The sequence below is a fragment of the Periplaneta americana genome, chromosome 14, assembly GCF_040183065.1.
Source record: "Periplaneta americana isolate PAMFEO1 chromosome 14, P.americana_PAMFEO1_priV1, whole genome shotgun sequence".
Classification (NCBI taxonomy): domain Eukaryota; kingdom Metazoa; phylum Arthropoda; class Insecta; order Blattodea; family Blattidae; genus Periplaneta; species Periplaneta americana.
The window spans coordinates 125,404,853-125,428,444 of NC_091130.1; the positions used below are offsets into that span (position 1 = coordinate 125,404,853).

The window sequence follows — 23,592 nt, forward strand, 5'->3', positions numbered from 1 at the left end:
TGATATTTTCTTCTGCCCCGAACTCTTCTCCCGTTCACCACTCCTTTCATTGCATAGTCCAGAAGGCAGTTTCTTCTCGGCCAGTGTCCCAGCCAATTCCTTTTTCTCTTTCTGATCAGTTTCAGTATTATTCTTTCTTCACCCACTCTTTCCAACAGAGCTTCATTTCTTATTCTGTCTATTCATTTCACACGTTCCATTCTTATTCATATCCACATTTCAAATGGTTCCGTTCGCTTCTCTTTACTTCGTCGTAGTGTCCATGTTCCTGCCTCATACAATGCCACACTCCACACAAAGCACTTCACTACTCTCTTCCTTAATTCTTTTTCCAGAGGTCCACAGAAAATGCTGATTTTTCTGTTAAACTCCATACCTGCATCCGAAAATCGTCACTGCTCGCAAGATTTTACACAATTCTATTTTTAACCATTGCAGATGATAGATGAAATGAGAAAGTAGGAGCGTTGGTGTAAATAAAGAGTATCGCGAGGAAAATTCTCTGTTACGTCTACTTTACCCACCACAAATTTCATCATAACCTAGCCAGGGACCGATTACTGAATTACTTTTTAATTAAGCGTATTTCTAAAGGCCCATTCACAATGAAAATTAAACACAACCGTAACATAAACACAGAAGTTTGCGGCCAGGTTACCAAATGGGATCATTCACAATGATTCACATAAACATTGACATAAACATTACCATAAGACGTTAACATGAAAGTTTGCAAACTCCAAACTTTCATGCTTATGCTTACTGTACGTGATCTGCAAACAGAACACAATCGTGGAGAGCTGAAATATACGACAGAATATGAGGAAATGGCATCGTTGTTATGTTTCCATGGTTACCAAGTATGTTTGCTGTTATGTTTATGTTCCCATCGTGAATGATGGTATGACTTCTTGATTTTACCGTAACGTTTACATTCTTAAGTTAACGCTTACGTTATGTTTAAATTTCATGTGAATGAGCCTTAAGAGTTTGTTGCCCTTTGCTATTACGTTATAAATAAAAAATTTAGATGGAATACTAAACACAAGAGCAATATCTAGGGTACCGAGAGCTATTTTATGTTAATTTAGCAGCCGAGTTGAGTAGCGCAAGCATCTTATCTCCATACCTGCCATACACAGCACATAAATCCTTCACCTTCAGCTTACCTCTTGTAGGCCCACTTCTAATCGTATTCAGAGCGTTGTTATAGTTCCAAACATGCTCGCAAGTTTGGACAGCAGACTATGGACAACACAATGCGATAAACAAGCCACTAGTGATAACAGGGTAGAGTTGGCATTAGAAGTCAACAAACCCAGACAAGCAAACAGCTGTGTGATACCAGCCAAGTGACAGCAAATTTAAACTCTGTTTAAATACCATTATAATGATTCTCTTCCCAGAATAATACACAAGCGCTAGTCAATTTGCAGTTCAGGATTTTATTTTCGTTTATGTGTTTGCCGATAGATCCAAGCCAATTGTAATTATTAGTGGACTAGATTTACAGAGGCGGATTACTGTGACCGAATAGGCTCTCTTTGCATCAAACAGAAAAGATATTAAATCACACTGAATTTCAGATCACTGGTCTGCTGGTTTCCAATTAATTGACATCCATTTTCAATTTGTGCACAACATTCATGTAGGTCTAAATGTTCGTCGAATGTGTGGTTCCATAGAAGGCTGTGGACGAGTGACGTTTGGAACTAACATATTCCCATTATTTTCATTAATGTAAAAACATATGCTACAGCCATAGGATAAAATATCTTTAAGATATTCCATTGTTGTTGTCTAATGCCAGGCGTTTGACAATAAAGTCATTTGACCTCTTGCACTCCAATATTTTTCAAAGATATTATCATGGTCAACCACTGAAGCACAGATTTTGAGGTGTTCTGAATCCATTTCTTGGTTTGAGTTGCACAATGGGCAGTTAGGGGACTGATATATTCCAATTCTATGCAGGTGTTCGGCCAAACGGTCATGGCCTGTTGCCAATCTAAATGCAGCTACAGACGATTTTCGTGGTAAATCGTGAATTAACTGTGGATTGTGACTCAGAGAGTTCCATTTTTTCCCTTGAGATTGTGTTATCAAATTTTGTTTGTTGAAGTCTAAGTAAATAGATGTAATAAATCTTTTCACAGAGTAAATTTAGTAACATCTGTAAGTAGCAGTGCTGCCCTTCTTTGCTAAAGCATCCGCATTCTCGTTTCCTAGGATTCCACAATGGGATGGTCGCGTCGTTGAAGTAAAGACTGCTTGAGAGTGTTTTCAGACGTCGAGATTGATCACTCCCGAAGTCCCGAACGTCAAGAAGTCTTGAATCGCCACAGTTGTTTATACCTAACTGAAATGTTATCTACTCTGGGAACAGTTATATATGTATAAACAATCAAGTAGCTTATTTAAAACATCATCTCTACCTTTCAGTGTATATTAATCCGTTCCCCAGTCTTTATTTAATTACTAGGCCCTTATTAAAAGTCTAGGGTTCCTTAAAAGCCAGTACGTAAGTTAGTAAGTAAGTAAGTATGTTTGAGATCAAGTGTATTTAGGTCTAACTTTATGTTTTATGTTCCTTAGAAATGCAAATTTATTTGAGATTTGTTTGTTTTTTTTTTTTCATTTATATAACCATATGTAATATATAATAGAACCAGAACATTTCGACAACTAAGATACTGTTCTGTTTTGTCTTTTTGTCTCATTTAAACATTTATAATGTTATTTATTTCGATGATGTATTTTATTCAAAGTTACGAAATCTTTCCACGCCGACCAAATGCTATTTCGAGAATGATGAGCGAGATTAGAAGCGCACGAGAATGATGAGACGAGACGAGACGAGACGAGACGAGACTAGAAAGACAAATGCAGCGAACACAGCGAGCGAGAGCGACAGTTAGTTTTGTTCATCCCTAGAAAATATATATTTTAAAGTCGTGAAATAGCCAATAATTTTTGTTTTCAAAATTTTCATGATTTTCATTGGAGTCCCCCCCCTTAAGTGTTCACCTATTTTCGCTACATTTAGATGTAGTCAATAACATTTTATAAAAACTGTAGACTATTAATGCTCATGTAATTTGTTTGCAGTGAAAGTGTAATAGTTTTTCCTGTATGAAAGCATGTTCCCAAGAATAAAAAGAAACGTGCAATACGACGTAGCAATTCTTTTCTTAGAAATACATACAAAACAAATGGTCTTCAAACGCAGGTGCACTGAATGGGAGGTTTGTGAGCTAACAAGAGCAGCTGCTTCGTTATAACGACTAAGAAATACGTGTTAGCGATTAGATACAGCGTCTGTGGTTAATGGCAAGAGCTCGATTCGAAGAATTCAGCGTGTTAATGTTTGTGAAGTGTGGCAAGTGTAAGAAAGACTTTTTTCTTTTTGGTATTTAGCAGCATTTTTATCTACGTAATGAGAGCAAATATATGAGTGGACTACAGAGCAGTGATTTATACAACACAAAACTCTGCAGGATGCTCTTCCACGCTACTGCCACGCACTGCAATGTTGTATATAACTTTCACCTGCTTTCCCACAAATTAGAGCGAACGCTATTACTCAGCGCTGGACTTCGCACGGAGATATCCATTTTGTGGCGAGTTGAATGTACACGAAAACAGAGTGAAATTTTCTTACATATATTTTACAGTTAATAACTTTTTCGTATGTATGATTCATTTCTGGACTTCAGAAAAGCTTTTGATCATGTAAATCGTAACATCTTATTGAATACAGGGTTGTTTCCGATGTCTGATAACGAATTTGAATGACATCATGTGCGTCAGGAGTCACACGACAGCTGAACTGTGGCGCGAGGTGACAGACCAGTAGTGAGTGATCTCATAGTCAGAGTACACGGCGACTCACAGCAGAAATTCCAAAGAAAATAGAGTCTTTTTGGGAGGGGTACATAACAATCCATTCCGATGCCAAGTACAGTTAAGTGAAACTAAAAGAAGCCTGCAATAAACGAGGTTTCGTTATTTCCAAAGAAAGGCATCTTCTGTGTACTTAATAAGATTGATAAAGCTCGAATGGAATTAATTTGTATCATCTCGTGTGGTGCGGCAATTTGTGACGGGGGGTGATTTGCTTGCTTTTTCTGCTCTGGAATTAATCCCATCCGAGCTTTGCCAGTTTTATTAGGTACACACAAGATGCCTTTCTTGGAAATAACGAAACCACGTTTTTTGCAGGCTCCTATGATTTTCACGTAACTGTACTTTACATCGGAAAGGGTTGTTATGTATCCCTCTCAAAAAGGCTCGATTTTCTTGGGCATTGCTATTGTGATACACCGTGAACTCTGATTATGAAATCACTCACTATTGGTCTGTCACCTCTCGCCGCAATTCAGCTGTCGGTGTGATTCCTGACGCACATGACGTCATTCAAATTCGTTATCAGAGATCGGAAACAACCCTTTATTTCAAAAGAAGATTGCATCCCACAACAAATTGTTCAGAATATTTATAATAAATACTGGGTGTTCAGTTCAAAATGTGTCATGGCTCGCTGTATGCCGTCATGTGGCTAGCCGATGAGCCTAGAGAATTCAGTCTTCCTACATTTCCGCAGAGATGTATAACCTAAGAGGCAGAGAAGTTGCCTAGCAAGTACGGCGTTCATTCTGAAGAGTACGTACCGATACGTACGGTAACGCCGGTAGTGGCAGGAATGTGAACTGTTTGGAAATACGTACTGTCGGGATATGGGGAGAGGGTTAAGACGATTACTTACGTATTTGTTGACATTAACTTCGACGGTCAATATGGACACGGAGCATTTGATTTGTGTTGTGGAATGTTACCGTACGCAACCGATGATAACAAATACCCTGCGTACGACTTGCCGGCGCAAAACAGAGTTCGAAAGAGGTTATGGTAGCACACAGACCGTACAGACCGCCATCTGTTGCTGCGAAGTTGAAGTTATACCGTACACGTTCTCAAGTTCAGATTGAAGAACGCCTTAAATAATAGGCAACTTTTCTAACATATAAGCTGAAACTCGCTTCAAATCGGTGACCCAACAACAGTGACGTCATGACACACTTTGAAATGAACACCCAGTATAAATATACTTCAATCTCAATTATACTACAGTTAATGTTTGTAAACAAAAAGCACGGACCAAGGATGCCTATCGTGATACAGCTACTTTCTCCGAACCTTAATAACATCACTTAAAGTTACAAACTGTTGTCAACTGTATTTTGACCATTTTCATTTTAACGACTCCTGCATAGACTGATTTACCTTTTCCTCTCATTGCACCTACAATCTTCAAAACTGAAATGTAAATTTAATTGTTCTGTTACCAAGAAATATTTTATTTCTAATGAAATGTCTCTACTGTAAAAGTACATGAGTGATATACAAATAAAGTGGAATTCAGAGAATTTCTAGATGAAAGATAAAACTTGAATGAATTCATTTAATGAGAAATAACTCTGTTCCCAGGGGAAGTGAAAGGAATCTTCTTTTATCGAACCTGCGTGGTAGATGTGGATCACAAATAGAGGGACTGATTGGTCTCTTCTCCGATGGGGTAATAATTTAATTTCCACAGAGACATGATTCAATTTGACGATAGAAGGGTAGAAGATTTTTTTATATTCGCACAGAGAAATTTACTTCCACGTCAGTCTTCACGAACAGAAATACGACAATTATAATTTAAGTGTTGTTAGCTGCAGTAAAATATCCTACTCTAGATAATGGTAAAGCGTAAAGCTGTCTGTGCATACGAAAAGTAAGCGCACAGGAAGGAGGGAGGTAGAACTACAGTCTAGTATATACAGTCACGAAGCATGAGTTTTGAGGGTACTAGGAACATGTACACTGTGCCGGTACTATTTCGCATCGTCTGTAATGGGGCGATAGTAGCGATCCTAGTGGTTAGCAACTATCTATGGATGCATATTTCCTACATATTGAGCTTCGTGACTGTTTATACTAGACTGTGGTAGAACTCTTATGCTTTCTTTGCCTCGACACTAGAAGAAATTGCGTTAGCACATTGGCGTACGTAGAATTTTCTCTCAAGAGGGTTATTATTAAAATTGTTTACAATTTACATTATCGGTATTATAAATTTTTTGTATTATTATTATTATTATTATTATTATTATTATTATTATTATTATTATTATTATTATTATTACAATATAAACTGTTAAAATGCACAAAACGTTAATGAACGTTTTACAACAAAGTCAGAACTTAAACTAAGGAACGGCTGAATACCGCTCATAAAATGGGTTTAAAATCGACAATGCACATTATTTAATATCTACGTTGCAGAACAGTAAGAAAAACCTTTGCAATATGTTTCACCATCGCCGTCATCACTTGGGAAAGTGTCCAGCCCTCCACTTCTCCTCCGAAGTTGACCGTTACTGGGAAATCAGGACGAAGATGTGTTATTTGAGTCAGCTGCAATTTTCTTATTGTACTATTTTCGTTGTTTGTTTGTGTAGTCAATGACTCCATTGGTTATCTACTAGCCATTTGCAAAATAAATAAATAAACAAACAAACAAACAACCAAGGAAGGAAGGAAGTAAGTAATAAATAAATAAATATCTAAGTAACTATGTAAATAAATAAACAAACAAACAAACAAGCAAGCGAGCAATTCAATAAATAAGTAAATAAGTAAACAATTAACTAAGTAAATAAGAAAATAATTAACTATGTAAGTAACTAAACAGTTAACTAAGTAAATAATTAAATAATTAACTAAGTAAATAATAAAATAAATAAGTAAATAATTAAATAATTAATTAAGTAAATAATTAACTAAGTAAATAAGTTAAGAATTAACTAAGTAAATAACTAAATAATTAACTAAGTAAATAATTAAATAAATAAGTACATAATTAAAAAATTAAGTAAATAATTAAATAATTAATTAAGTAAATAATTAAAAAAGTAAATAATTAAATAATTAACTAAGTAAATAATTAAATAAATAAGTAAATAATTAAATAATTAAAAAGTAAATAATTAACTAAGTAAATAAGCAAATAATTAACTATGTAAGAAACTAAATAATTTACTAAGTAAATAATTAAATAATTAACTAAGTAAATAATTAAATAATTAACTAAGTAAATAATTAAATAATTAACTAAGTAAATAATTAATTAATTAACTAGGTAAATAATTAAATAAATAAGTAAATAATTAAATAATTAAGTAAGTAAATAATTAACTAACTAAATAATTAAATAATTAACTAAGTAAATAATTAACTAAGTAAATAAGTAAATAATCAACTATGTTAAGAACCAAATAATTAACTAAGTAAATAATTAAATAAATAAGTAAATAATTAAATAATTAACTAAGTAAATAATTGGATAATTAACTAAGTAAATAAATAACTAAATAATTAAATAATTAACTAAGTAAATAATTAAATAAATAAGTAAATAATTAAATGATTAACTAAGTAAATAATTACATAAATAAGTAAATAATTAAATAATTAATTAAGTAAATAATTAACTAAGTAAATAAATAGATAATTAGGTAGCTAAGTAAGTAAATTCGTAAATAAATAAATAGGTAAGTAGGTAGGTAAGTAAGTAAATACGTAAATAATTAAATAAATAAATAATTAATTAAATAAATAAGTAACTAAATAAATAAATATTGAAATAAATAAATAAATATTGTTCTATGATGTGGACCAGGGAATATCGCTGAAATTGATTAATTTGAGAAACGAAAATATTACGTCAAAGGAATAATGGACCTAACATTCACTTGTGTTACTCCAGCGCGAAGCAGTTCTCACTAATGTATCCCCACCGTAAAACCCTACCCAACCTTGACAGTGGGCCTACTTGTCATTAATTATCTTCCCACCAAATCTTACCTAATAACATTGTTGCTAACAGTGGCGCTGGCTCTCAGTGAGTTAGGAACTACGGAATGAGGGAAAATGAAACAAATTTATCCTCGCAGCGATGCCACAGGTAAACGTCATGCCCATATATTGGTGATATCGTGTACTTACTTCTAATTCAATACGACCCATCATCGCAACGGCACAGTTGAAAGCTGCTGTGCATAGGCGTTCAAAGATACCTTATCCCTACTAATGAAAAAAATTATGGTTTATGTAACGTCGCTCTAAACTGCTGAGGTTATATTAGCTTCGTCGGTGTGCCGGAATTTTGTCCCACTAAAGCCGCTGATACTGTCAATTCTGAGAATAATTTATACTTAATCTACATCAATATTTCCCCAAACACTGTTTTACTGTCCAAACAATAGGATCAACTATTGAGGACTACCGAAGTTCAAAGATATCTGACTGACTCTAGTAGCCTAATCGATAGTGATCGACAATTTTTTGGTGTAAGTATGGCTGCTTTAGTTATTATTTCTATGAATAGATGGCGAAGATAATAGTCAATGTCGCCAATCGTACATAAATATACCCACATTATAAAATTCACTTTTTCATACCACTCTACTGATTATAAAGCAGCACTCTGTTTATCTGGAAACCGCTGGTGTTGTCAATTATGAAAATAATTTATGCTGAATCTACATAATCATTTTCCCTGACACTTTTTAACCGCACCGATAATGGTGCCATCTTTTGAGAGCTAGCGGAACTATTTCAAAGTTTGTCGATTTTAAATATCTTTGGTTCTGACTTATCCCGTGGTTGGAAAGTTCGCTTACACGATCATAAAATCGTAGGTCAGATATCTTTGAACGTCAGTGTACACCGGCGTTCAAAGATATCTGACGCTACTAATCGATAGTGATCGATAATTTGTTGATGTAAGTGGATTCTTTAGTTATTACTTCTATGTATAGATGGCGAAGATAATAGTCACTGTTGCTAATCGTAGATAGATATACCCGTGTTATAGAAATCAATTTTTCATCCCACTCTATTGATTGTAAAACAACACTGAGTTTTCCTGGAAACCGCTGTTATTGTGTTTTAGAAGAATAATATTTATGGTTAATCTACATAATCATTTTCCCTGAGAGTTTTTAACGGCTCCCAAGAATGGTGCCACCTATTGAGAACTAGCGGAACTCTTTCAAAGTCTGTTAATTTTTCATATCTTTGGTCCTGACTTATCCCGTGGTTAGAAAATTCGCTTACACGATCACAAAATCGTAGGTTGGATACACTGATGTTCAAAGATATCTGACTCAACTAATCGATAATTTGTTCATTAAGTGTCGCTTCTTTAGTTATTACTTCTATGAATAAATGGCGAAGATAGGAGTCAGTGTCGCCAATAGTACATAAATATAGTCGCTTTACAAAATTCAAATTTCATCCCCCCCCCCTCTAATGAATTTGAAAAAACATTTCATTTAGCGGGAAACTGCTGATAATATAATTTATGAGAATAATTTATATTTAATCTAGATCAGCATTCTCCCAAATACTTCTTTTACCCGTTACAATAATAGTGGCATCTATTGAGAACTAGAGGAACTCTTTCAAAGTTTGTCAATTTGTTATATTTTTGGTTCTTACTTTTCCCGTGGTCAGACAGTTCGCTTACAAGATCAGAAAATTGGAGGTCACATATCTTTGAACGTCTGTGTACCTAGTTCTCCATTTTGGTGGAAATTTCACACTTCAACATAATTTGAAGTTTTCAATTTTTCGAAGTACACACTTCTAGACTTTACAGTTGCTTGCCTGCCAATTCCCCTCTATTTCGTGAAATATTTCTCATTTTACCTTAACCAGAGATTAGGGTACAATGCATTGTGGTTTCTTTACACGATGTGAGATGATAATAAGAGGAAAATCGCCATATAAGGAATAATCGATAACTATGGAGTACAAGCAAGATTTGTGTGGTTGGTAGCGCTGTGTTTTCTGGTTCTGTGTACGTATGGCGTCATTGTAATTCCGGGGCCACTGTAAATGATTGTGTTATGAGTGGTTTTGTTAGTTATTTGAATTATTTATCTTCATAATTTTAGATTTTGTAAGGTATGCATTAATTTCGCTATTGTACTCTATGTCTATGTTATTTGATATACCTCTTATACTTACAATTAGTGGGCTAGGCTTCGGACAATGACGGACACTACGTCAAAACTAGCCAGCGAGGTAACCTACCATAATGTTAACAGAGTAAAGCAGTTATAGCTTATTCAGTGATTATGCTCTGTATGACAAACAACCTGTAAGAAATGTTTAGAACTCTTTCTGTCCAGACATAAAGATGAAATTTCGATACGTACGCCAACAGAAATATTTTTCGAGATGCCGAAGTGACTTTTTAAGTGACTAAGTGGCCACTAAAGGGAAACTAAGAGGTTTCACTTAAACTCAGAGGATTCAATCCGGCATCGGAATTGGAATCCGGTGTGGCTTAGTGGATGGAACGTCAGAACCAGAGCTGAAAACCCGGGTTCGAATCCCGGTTCCGGAGAGAATTTTTTTCCGCGTCACCAATCCTTCATCATACTTAACCCTTATTTAATGAAATGAACAGCTATTGCCTACTTCGATAAATATTTTGTTAAGTATCGTTGAAGTATTTCCATTTTGAAAGATTTGTCACAAATTGTACGTCTTTTGTAATGCTATGGTAATTTTATTTTGTTTCAGACACAATGATCTTCCTTGGAATATCCGGAAGTTCGTTCACAACCAACTACGAGAGTTCAACTTCAACGCCGATCTTCGCTCCGTAGTTCCCTGGTCAAAGAGCGCCTGGTCGCACACAGATCTGCTACGCCTCCGGAGAGGAATGGTGGGAGGACAGGTGAGACCTAAAAAAAATTCACCCACATGCATAATAATGTTATTACAGGACCCACAAAACATTTTTCCGGTTTAGAACACATGTAATTTACGTTCTATGAATCTGAGGTGCATGAAAATAGTACCAATGGAAAGAGAAACTCAGAAAGTTTAGTTGTGGCAATATTGTTTTCCTAGTTGATAACACTGCCTCATAATAGCGCATTCAAACAAATTTGGTCATTGTTGAGACGAAATGGCTCCTATAGAGAACAGAAAAGGTCTTTTGTTTGCTTGAAACTTTGGGAAAGTATTCCTGAGGATGGATGAAGTATTGTCGCTCCTATTAACTAAATAATGTTGCACAGCAACAAAAATATGTTAAAAGTTCAGGAAAACATTCTTCATATCTAGGGGATAGAAACTTGTCAAAATTTTGAGTAAATATTCCTCAGGATGGATGAAATATTGTCACTCCTATTAACAAAAGAATGTTGCACAGCAAGAAAAATATGTTAAAAGTTTAGGAAAACATTCTTCACATCTAGAGGATATAAACTTGTCAAAATTTTGAGTAAATATTCCTCAGGATGGATTAAATATTGTCACTCCTATTAACAAAAGAATGTTGCACAGCAACAAAAATATGTTAAAAGTTTTGGAAAACATTCTCCACATCTAGAGGATAGAAACATGTAATACTTTGGGACAATAATTCTTAGGATGGATGAAGTGTTGTCACTCGAATTCACAACATTAAGTTACACAGCGTGTAACGAAAATATATGTAAAAAGTTTAAGGAAAGATTCCTTACATCTAGAGGATATAAACAGATCTAAACTTTGTGGAAACATGCTTCAGATCTAGAGTAACATAGGACCGAAAACGCATTGTATCCTAATTTGAGCTTTATTTCTACTTTGTTTACATCGTATGATGCACAATGTTTTTTTGTATGGAGTGCCGCCATCTGTCGTGTGAAAGTGGACGAAAACTCCAAACCAGGACAGCTGTACGACCAAGCCAGCTCTTGAAATAAATCTGGGAACCACAAGCTGTTAGGTCACAAATAATGACTAATGTACTCAACCCAACAAGAGATAAACAAATGCGCTTGATAGTTCTGGTATAGAGTTGTACATTTACACACGATAGTTCTGATACCACTCCACACAAAACTAAACATGCTTACCCATAATAAAATGTAAACATAGTAGGAGAAGAAACTCTATCAAGGAAATAATGTATTTTCTTCAGAATAAAATAATTAAAAACACCCTACTCAAAATCAATAACTAATGACTAATAACAATACTGAATAGATAGAGCAATTAAATACAAATATAATACAAAAATACCAAAATATCTCAATATAAACTACTGAGCCAACGGGGAAAAAACGTACCATAAGTAACAGGATTACAATTGAAGTAAATCTCAGAACTACAAGTTGTTATATCACAATTTATTAAAGTACACAACCCAACGAGGTGTAAAAAGTGCGCCCGACAGTTCCGAAGTAATTGTACACTAGCACATAATAGTTCAGATGGCAATCCACACTAGAACCCTAGATGAGAGGAATGTTTCTCTTCACACTTATTTCAAGTAAATTACTGAAAAATACGTAAACATTGTCTAATTAATAGTTTAGTAAAAATTCAATTGATAAATTCGTTAACAAACGAAATGTATAAGTAGCAATATAAAAATCGTTAAATTAATTCATAACACTTTATTAAGCTTTGCAGAATATATTAAAAGGTTACAAAAAATCACTAAATTCAGGTTATGGTTAGGAATCTAAAGAATTAGTGTCCTGTTTTCTATTAACTTTCTCGACAACAATTGACAGCAAGAGAAAGTTTTATAATGTGACTTTCTGAAAACTTGGTATATGTTACATAGTCATCTGTGGAATAGTCTTGGGCTGTTTTGTAACTCCCTGCTGATTCCACCATTAGGCGAAGATAAACTGCTGTAGTACATCTCTCATTTATTGTAATGAGTTAGCCACTTAAGGAACAGTAAACTCCGTTATATCGCAACTGAATCGTCTGTCTTCCTCTCAAGAGGAAATAGCAAGGAATTCCGAAACACTGAAAACACCACCTTGAAGGAACGCTGAGAATCTTGGGCCTCACACTAACGACTTCCGTCGACTACTGCTTTATTATAGTATTACTATCTAAACGTGAAACATATATACAATTATATCTTTGAGGAGGACCTTTTTTTATGAATTATTGCTCGTCTCATTTTATCAAGTATATCATTACTGTACTAATCAGTAGCATATAGGCCTAATAATACAGGGTAAACCTGCCAGGGCTAGACTCCTAACCGCATTCAGGGCATTAATGTATGCGGAGGAATCGTTCCGCGCTTTTGCGTAATGAAGTACTTACCGAATTCACAATTCATGTTCGAAATGACGTTCTTGTGATATCTGTCAGGCTGCACATCTCCTGAAGACATGTCCAGCAACTCACCTCAGTTCGTTCTCCGAAATGGCTATATATAATAGGGTGGCCCTTAGCTATAGGTAATTATGTAGGCAATTTTCCGAAAGTTAAAATTGTTCTGCTCCCACCCCCTTATCTTGTTCCAATCGACAAAAAAAAAAAAAATGATCTGTGCAAATTTACAGCTCAATCGGACAACTGCTTCGCGACCTTCAAATGCTTTGAAGTTGGAACATAGTATACACAACGATTAATTCCATACAAAAGCGGTATACTCTTCCCTATCTCGACCATTTTTTTTCTTCTTCTTAGAGAAATTTATGTGGACATTCTGGCGACCCCAGCAATTGTTTAAAAATATTCTGAACGAAATTTCCCAAAAATTAATTCGAAAAATTCCTGAAAATAAAATGAAAAATTTAAGAAATATGAGATTTTTTTAGTAACGCACACAACTTCTATAAGAGAAACACATTTTTATTCACAACAATATTTTCTATAGAATCAAAACACTATGTATATGAACGAACATTGAACATTATTTTTTCCTAAGGGAGGATTTAGTAGCAGTTGGATATTTTTTACAGGGTCTGGTAACAATATGTAAAACAAATTGTTTCTCAGTTTCATCTTTTGTGAGAATATTATTGTAATCCTGAATAAGTTTGACTTCTTTTTCTGCAACGTACTTCACAACAACTATCTTCTAAAGTTTTTTTAAATTCCACTTTTGTAAACAGGACCATCCTTCCAAGTTGAAGGGTCTTTGTTGAGGAAATCGATGCTGATAGAAAATCTCGTGAAGAAAATTTTAGTACCAGGAGTTACAAAAGACGAAAACTCAATATTTGTAAAGGAAGAAAAATCATTCTGTTGCAGGATGTAGCTCTTCAGTTGATTTTCTTCTTCTTTTTCTTCTTCACCTTCGTTTGCTTCCAGTATAACTTGAGCCATATTTTCTTTAACCGCTGTTGGAACATAGTCATCAAATAAGTATAGAACCACAGTTTCGGGAACTAAGTACCAGAGATGGTTGGAAAATTTATTTGCAGCAGACTGATTTCTGGATCAATATCCTGATAATTTATCACTTCACGCATGAATAAGAAATCATGATAAAGTGCTTTAATTGCTTCTAATGACAGAAGCCACGCTCGAACAGCCTACACTCGAGTAAGAAAAATATATATTTTTCTTAAAGAGTTCTTCTCTTTATGAGATACCTGAAATTGATCTTGAAACAAGTATATCTTGAATGCAAAAACTGCTTTTGCCATTTACCTAGCATGACTTCCAGCTCCTAGTATATGAAACGATATCCCGTACTTTGGAATGCTGCCAAGAAAAATCATCGTTAAAAATTCTTATCCTCTTCATTTTTCATCTGTCCCAAAGCTCTGAATGAACTACGTCAAAGAGATCGTACATATTTTCAACAAAAATATCTCTTGTTTCTTTTCCCTTGCATGCAGTTCTACTCAAATATTTCTATAAACCTTTCCAATCATCACAGAGTTTGAATAACCTACGGATTCGTGCTTTTTGCCAAAAGATTAAAACTTCTTGAATCTCCAATGCTACACTTTTCCTTTGTTGTAAGATTTACAACTTGTACATTGTAGAAGAAACCGCTTAAAACTTGCCGGTTTGAAGGTACTTTGGCTTCGATGATTTGACTGGAGATGTAGCCAACAAGAGAGACATAAAAGTATTGTCTTAACTTATGTAACGAACTACGTGAAGAGGTTGATGCCATTTTACAACTCTAGGAAAAAAGTCTTGAAAGTCACAAGTTTTAGAAATTGAAAAATAATGGCCACCCTAATATATATATATATATATATATATATATATATATATATAGTTTTGTTTTCGCTGGCAGAGTTAAGGTCATAAGGCCTTCTCTTCCACTCAACCAGCCTTAATCAATACAATACATATTTAAATTTTGAATATTTATACTACACTTAAAAGATTCTCCAGCAGTATTCTTCAGTTATGTTAAGAATTTCGTACCGGATATATATATATATATATATATATATATATATATATATATGTATTTTTTTTTTTTTTAGTTTCTCAAGTGAATGTGAGTTATTCGCATAAACTTTGCTTTTAGCCACTGAAGTGGAACTATGCTTCATCACTATAAAAAATTAAGATGGGGTCAAGTAGTCCATCATACACTGACTATTGGAACCACATGCAAAATCTAAGTCTGTTCTAATAATCGCGTTCCGTTAACCTCTGAACTGCAAGAATTCTGTAAGGTTTTAATTTTAATTGTTTCTTACCTTTTATCACTGAAGACTGTGACACCCTACCTGCTGAGCTACACGGCGGGATGATGTAGAACTTCTCTCTAGTCTCCTCAGTGAGAACACGCTTCACACATGTTCGTTTCTTATCCAATATTGATCCACTTGTACGAAATTTTTTCACTACATTGTGAATAATTGTTTTAAAAGGCTTTGGCGAATCAGGGAATGGCTGACGGAAGTTTATTATAACTATTCTCCAAAATTCGTATTTCACAAAGTTGTCGTAAATAAACACTCGTTGTTCCAGGCTATCTTCCATAATGGATACACTACTGCACTCTAAATGTACGGTATACAGCTGCACCCTCACTACGTGAACGTGTTTACATAACTAAACACGAAACGTACGCGAGGAAGAGGTTTGATCACTGCGATAGCGCAAGAGTTACAACGCATACGACTTCCGCTGACGCCGGTCTAGCCCTAGTTGACTCACTCCGTATTTCATACCATATTTACCATGATTGTTTGTGAATTACAACCTTAATCGGTCTAATATTCCAATGCTTATTTTATACTCTATGAACTTAATGTATCATTGCTTACAGCTTCACATTCTCCCCGGAGACCTACTACGTAGGAATTTTTGATACGAAAATGCATCACATTCTGTCCAATTTGAATCAGTGGTACTTTGAGTCCAGAAACAAAAACAAAACTACACTACCATGGACAATTTTAATGGAAATTACCTTCTATCCATGTCATGTCTATGGCTTCGTTACTGAATACTGAAGATACCGCAAAACGATCGGTTTCAAAATTAGTGTTTCCATACTCGCGTAGCAAGAGCGTAGGAACACAGAAGCACTTTGTCGTTCGACTTCAGAACCTGCAGAATTGCAACTCTTTGCACGGAATACTCTACATATTCTTCAGAGTCTTCTACGAGACATCAAGCTTCATTCTGTCTCTAGTAAATGTTTTAATTTTCTTTATATAGAGAGTTTAAATTACCTGATATATCTATACTAATAATAAATCTGTAGCCGAAATTTTTCTGGTAATTTTCGATTTTCCAAAAATAATTGGTCCTAACATACATAATTAACCACCCTGAAACCGAAAATCTCATTTTTTAAATTTTTGTTTGTATGTCTGTCTGTATGTTTGTTACCTTTTCACGCGATAATGGTTGAACCGATTTATATTAAAATTTGAATATAAATTAAGTTCGTTGTAACTTAGATTTTAGGCTATATGGCATTCAAAATACTTTATTTAAAAGGGGGGTTAGAAGGGGACCTGAATTAAATAAATCGAAATATCTCGCTTATTATTGATTTTTGTGAAAAATGTTACATAACAAACGTTTCTTCAAAAATGATTTCCGATAAGTTTTGTTCTTTACAAAATTTTGATAGGACTGATATTTAATGAGATAAATGAGTTTTAAAATTAAAATAACGCTATCTAAGACAATGCAATGAATTAAGAACAAATGACTTCGTCTATAAGGGGCCTTGGACAACAACAATCGAAACAGGGGCCTTGGACGTCAACAATCGAAAGCTATTAAACATAGCCTAGAGAGAATGTTTCTGTGTTTGTATGAATTATTATCAGAAGCTAAATTAACCGATTTGTATAATTAATTATTATTTCACCATTGGAAAGTGTAGTTTCTCTAGATTGACATAATGCTATAATGTTATTACAGTAACGTCTGAGTAAATCGAGGACAGGTAAGATTAAAATAGCTTCTTATGCACAGAAAATTTGATAGGTTATTTGTACATTCGTTTTCTGTATTTCTTAAAATAATATTTATGTACACTCATTTTAATCTCAGAGAATTAACGAACAACTAGAGTGTATTGATTTAGTATGCAGTAATAGTACGTTAGCTTAGCAATCCATTATTTTATAATTCAAATTTTAACTATGCTCAATTGAATCGTGTTAAAATACATAAAATATATATGCAATAAATGCAATGCAAAAAAATTGGGTAATGAGCGAAGCAGATTATCTGGCGCTGTTGTAAAAGTTTTTCCCTGGATCAAACGTCCTATTTTAATTATGTAATTACTTTATATTTATTTCTAACAGGTGCAGCGGAGCGCACGGGTACGGCTAGTCAGAAATATTTTTATATCTGACTGCGGACTTTTCGCGGACAGCGTTGTAAAGTTTGTACTGATCAACTCCAATGTTCCCTTGCTTATTGACGGGAAGTAGGTTCACTTTCCCTTAAAAATGCAGCCTCATTGCTTAAAGGGACACGGAATTGCCTATGTTGACAAAGTTAAATAATTATTTCTTACATAAGGAACTTTTTCTCGAATTCTATTGAAGCTAGACAGCTGATATTTTACAGCTCATGAACATAGAACTCGACTTTAGGCTGAATCAGTAGTTATTCTTCACTTTTACTGAGGAATAATTTTTTTCACAATTTGTATATTTTTATAATACATTATCCCCTGCAACATCTCCAACGTTTAACAGATTTCAAGTCAACAACTCTCAAGTAACGGTTAGCATGCTGAAACGAGAGAGTCTGGGTTCAAATCCTGGTTGGGAAAAGTTACATGGTTGAGGTTTTTCCGGGGTTTTCCCTCAACCCATTAAGAGCAAATGCTGGCTAACTTTCAATGCTGAACCTTAGACTCATTTCGCTGGCATTATCACCATCTTACACAGACTCTAGATAACCTTAGCAGTTGGTAAAGCGCAGTAAAATAAACAATTAAAAAACTTTCGGCGCTGGACCTTGGACTCATTTCGCCGGCATTAACACCCTCATATCATTTAGACGCTAGATAACTACAGCAGTTGATAAGGCATCGTAAAATAACCCACTAAGAAAACGACATTTCAAAAATATTGTTTATGTGCCCACGTATAAGGTATTAAAATAAACAATTACTGAAAATTTCAGTTTTGTAGATTAAATAGAAGCTGAGAAATGATTAGTTTTGTATGGAAAAAGTAAACTTACACATAAAATAACGGTTAAAATAAGATTTCAATAAATATAGATATTTATATTTCATGTCAGCAACTACATTCGTGTAATTTGGACCTTACAATTTTGCATATGGTGCCACAATTTTATTACATTTATTACATACACACTTTCTTGCGGAACGCTCTGTTACACCTAAAGTTCATACCTAGGCCTACTACTTTATTTCCTCTTTTATCCAAATGTCACATTTTTCCTACCCTCCTGTCCTTGGCATATAGTTACTATACCTAGTCATTGGTTTATGTCAATCATGAATTCGCTATTTCTCTCTGTCTTACTGGAATCTTTTTTTTAAATTTCTATGCATATTAACTTGCTACATCACCTCGTCAGAAAAACGAAAAAGTTAACATCATGGATATAATGTTAGTATACCTAATCATATAATACACCATTTCAAAGGAGAAGAGTCAAGAAAAAGAAATAAATAAATAAATAATTTTCATCGCAGAATAAGAAAATGTATGAAGAACGAGCGATTTAATTAAAACTCGGTTTACCAGTTCTCAGAAAATCTAAAAATCAAAATGGATACAATTTGAGTATGATTCATATATGATATAACATTTCTAAGAGAGAGAATCAATATATTGTAAAACTAAGAAATAAATAAACATTTTCACACAAAATCCCATTCCGTTGTCCTTAAATTCGAAATACCATTCACAGATTGAATGCCCACTGGTTGGATCTGCAGCAAACTTGTTTCGGAAATCCTTTTTACACGAATATCAGACCTTTGAAAGTCGAAATCTAGTACACAGAAAAATCTCCTGTCTTTATAACAGCCATTTTCTTTCATATCCTAGCGAAAAACTAAGGCCACGAGGTAGACCACAAAAACTTTGATAATTTCTCTTTTCATTTGGTACCAATTTTGTACACCTAAATTCAATTCAACTCGAATGATATTAGGCTACTACCGTATTTGCTCGCGTATTTTGCGCACCCTAATTTTTAAGGGATTATTTTGAACTTTATTTTTGCTCCGTGTATTTTGCGCACACATTTTACGTACATATTTTTTTCAGTGTAGTAGGGATTACGTACATATTTTTTTCAGTGTAGTAGGGATTTTCCTTCTCTACAGTCCATCGTAGGTCATTCACTACCAACTGAAATACCTGCTTCAGAAAGAAACCCCAAAGTCCCACTACTTTAACAATGCTTGTCCTTGGTAGAGACAAGTTACCGGTATAGAAAATTAGCCCTACCGTAAATACAGGGTGCGTCAGAAAGAACGGATGGATTTCACATGGCAAGAAAATTTTAAAGATTCATCAAATCAAAAATGTATTGTTATCAACATATTCACCAATACATGCAGTTTATTTATGGAAAACAACATTATCCATATGATGTCCTTGGCTTTCAATACAGGCATCGAGGCGTTTTCTGATGTTCGCCATCACTTTCACAGTCATAGCTGGTGCAATTGCCACGATTTCTTCGCGAATCGCTGTCTTCAGTTCGTCCAGTGTATGTGATCGATGTTTACAAACTTACGCCTTCAAGTGGTCCCAAAGAAAGAAGTCGCAAGGCGCGAGATCTTACCGTAGCCTCGGACAATCTCAGTGCAATAGAATTTCGTCCAGTTGATTTCTTCTTTAATGTTGAACCTGTGATACGAAATGAAGCCACCCACCGCAAAATTGTATTCCGAGTTGGAATCCTAGCGTGACATCCGATGTCGAAATGAGTCCTGAGTGGCGATCACAGACTCTTCATTTTTCAAAAATGTCTCTACGATGAAAGCACGTTGTACACCAGACCAACACCATATTCTCAACTGAAACTGCATTCTATGGCTGACCCAACAGTCGTGGTCCCCCTCACTATATCTCTCTCCTCGTTGCGTATCGATAGTTTGAAATCCATCCGTTCTTTCTGACGCACCCTTTACTTGTATTTCAGTTGACTTTCAACACTTCTAATGTGCACTTGTATTTATACAGTATTTCAAGATGGGAAAGAAAAATAACAATTACACCGCGTCATATAAATTGAAAGTGATAAGTTTCGTGGAACAGTTCGGCAATCGTGCAACTCAGAACTCAGAACAGGACCTCTTATTTGAAAGATCCGCATATTTTACGCACCCCAATTTTTCAGTGGCCAAAGTTAATTAAAAAGTGCGCAAATTACGCGAGCAAATACGGTATATATCCAGAGTGATCACTTAGTCTAGTCCTTTATAAAGTAGAAATATTTGCAATATCGCAATAATAAAATTATATTTTCTCCTTCTATATCATGTAATGCAGCGTTGTCAGACACAGCCTAAACGGAGCGGAGCGCTCCACTATAACTCGTTGCGCGCTCCGGTGCTTCCACAGACATAAGCAAGTTCACGCTCCGACTGGACGTCTCTAGCACCACAACCTGTTTCGGAGCTTACAACTTTGACACTACTGATGTAATGGAACATTGAAAATTCCAAAAAGTCTTTAATATTATTGTTGTTAAATCCGTCCTCACTGGTAACCCTACATGACGTGCTTATTTTTATTTCGCAGTTCTGGGCGGCGTACGTCCCGTGCGAATCGCAACATCTGAACGCTGTCCAGCTCACGCTCGAACAGATCGATCTCATCAAGAGACTCATTGACAAATACGCACAACATCTGCAGTTCGCTTCTTCAGCGAAAGGTAAGACGCACTCATTTTCATTTTACGTTGACACAGAAGCTAATTAATAGCAAATGTAAGAAAATTTACATCGTATTTCGTCAATTTCGCTTACTGTGAGAAGAACATTTGAAGACGTACTTACAGAATTAAACCCTGTAGCGATGGGCAGGGCATGGTTGCGCCCCACGGTCAGGTAAGATGCAGCAGATAAAAAAGGGTCCCTGTTTTGTGAGCATAGATGTTCCCCGTTCCCATGAGGTAGAGAAAAGGGGCTTGGCATAGTAGCGCCCCGATGAAATAGGTAGAGAAAAAGGCATTAGGGGAACTCGAGCCTCGTAATCAACCAACCTTATTCATTTCTTATTCGATTTAATATTCATTATCGCTACATTAAAAATGAACACCATGAAGTCCACACCTGTGGAGTAACGGTCAGCGCGTCTGGCCGCGAAACCAGGTGGCCCGGGTTCGAATCCCGGTCGGGGCAAGTTACCTGGTTGAGGTTTTTTCCAGGGTTTTCCCTCAACCCAATACGAGCAAATGTTGAGTAACTTTCGGTGCTGGACCCCGGACTCATTTCACCGGCATTATCACCTTCATATCATTCAGACGCTAAATAACCTAGATGTTGATACAGCGTCGTAAAATAACCCAAGAAAATAGAAACACCATGAAGTTGGCAGTACTGTTCTCCAACCAGGAGATCAACTGTGAAAGGAATGTGCTTACTATTGCGTCATTTATTGGAGCGAAGTAGATAAATAATATTATCGTTATAACGCCAGTTTAAAAGCCATGCGCTCTCCTGCATATGTTATTTCCTGTATGGAGGGATTAAAAGATAAGGAGATTAACAGTTATCTAATTTTGTAACTAGGGTAGTATAAATATGTGTTTATCAATGTTATTGTTTGTACTGTGAGAGCGAGCCAATAGAGATATGAGCACCCACGTGTGTGACCTTATGACATCAACATTCATTCACAGCATTACCCCGCTGCGTTTCATTCCGCAGAGACTTTCTCGTGGTTGGAGCACAGTATTTTATTAACTGTTTTTCTACTGTTTATGCAGTAATTATCCATAGACTACCGTTAAAATGAACACTATTAAGTTGGCAGTACTTTATTAACTGTTTTTCTACTGTTTATGCAGTGATTATTGATAGTCTACCGTTAAAATGAACACCATGAAGTTGGCAGTACTTTATTAACTCACATATTCAAATGAGTGAGTCGTTGGAATGTGGGGCCTTAGCCATTTTATTAGTGATTTTCACACCGTCTTTGGCGTATAGTGAGGTTAATTTAAAATGAATGTTAAGTTTAGTGAAAAGGGTAAAGAGTTAAAGATTGACAATGGTTCTAATTTTCGATTTGCGAAACCCTGTACCGTAGGGTTAAGATATCGGTGTACAAACAAAAAAGGCAGTTCATTTATTTTGTGTGATCGATAAAAAAAAGTGTTAGTTTAAACAGCAAAATTCATCATATGCTACCTGATTTCAGTGCAGCTACCACTATAACATTTTTAAGTAGGCCTAATTAATTTATTTTATGACAATCACTTTCGTTTGTACTATGCTCATCGGGGTGCAACTGTGCCATGTCCATTCTGCTACCTGACTTCTTCGGGTGGCAACTATGCCATACTTAGGCCTCCCTGTAGCGATACATGGAAAACTTCACTCAAAGCAATCTGCAGCATTTATGCCACTAATGTGTCTTAAGAGGCAATCTCAAAATCGGCAGGGCATAGTTGCGCCCCACGGTCAGATAAGATGCAGCAGATAAAAAAGGGTCCCTGTTTTGTGGGCATAGTTGCGCCACGTTCCCATGAGGTAGAGAAAAGGGGCTTGGCATAGTTGCGCCCCAATGAAATAGGTAGAGAAAAAGACATTACGGGAACTCGAGCCTCGTAATCAACCAACCTTATTGATTTCTTATTCGATTTAGTATTCATTATCGATACTGTTAAAATGAACACCATGAAGTTGGCAGTACTTTATTAAGTGTTTTTCTACCGTTTATGCAGGTGTCTACCGTTAAAATGAACACCATGAAGTTGGCAGTACTGTACTTTATTAACTCTTTTCATACTGTTTATGCCAACGAGCACAGAATGCATAGAGTAGACATGAACAGCTTTGATGTGAAGGCGCTTTTGTGGACAGTCGCCATTATGATGCTACCAAAACATTGGGCTCCCGGTTAGCACATGGGCAGTTGATTGTGATGTTGCATCGTTGTTTTAATTAATAAATGAACTAATTCCAATATGCCTACATGTGCTGCGTATGGCTGCACAAACAGGCTTTCAAAACAAATTCCTGGAATAACTTTTCACAGGTAAATATGCATGTGTGAAATGTACTTATTACCGGTAGATAATGAATGTAGCCTAGGTTAGTCGGTTAGATTC

General features: G+C 35.3%; 1 protein-coding gene across 3 annotated transcripts in view; it reads left to right on the plus strand.

The window, feature by feature from the left end:
- LOC138713714 (dipeptidase 1-like) overlaps window positions 1-23,592 on the plus strand; it is a 1,576,476-nt gene that overhangs the window by 1,328,445 nt on the left and 224,439 nt on the right. For all 3 annotated transcript variants that reach the window (XM_069846020.1, XM_069846021.1, XM_069846022.1), the window contains 2 exons: window positions 10,642-10,798; window positions 21,057-21,189. In XM_069846020.1, coding sequence (XP_069702121.1) covers window positions 10,642-10,798; window positions 21,057-21,189 — 290 coding nt within the window. The remainder of the gene's footprint in view (window positions 1-10,641; window positions 10,799-21,056; window positions 21,190-23,592) is intronic.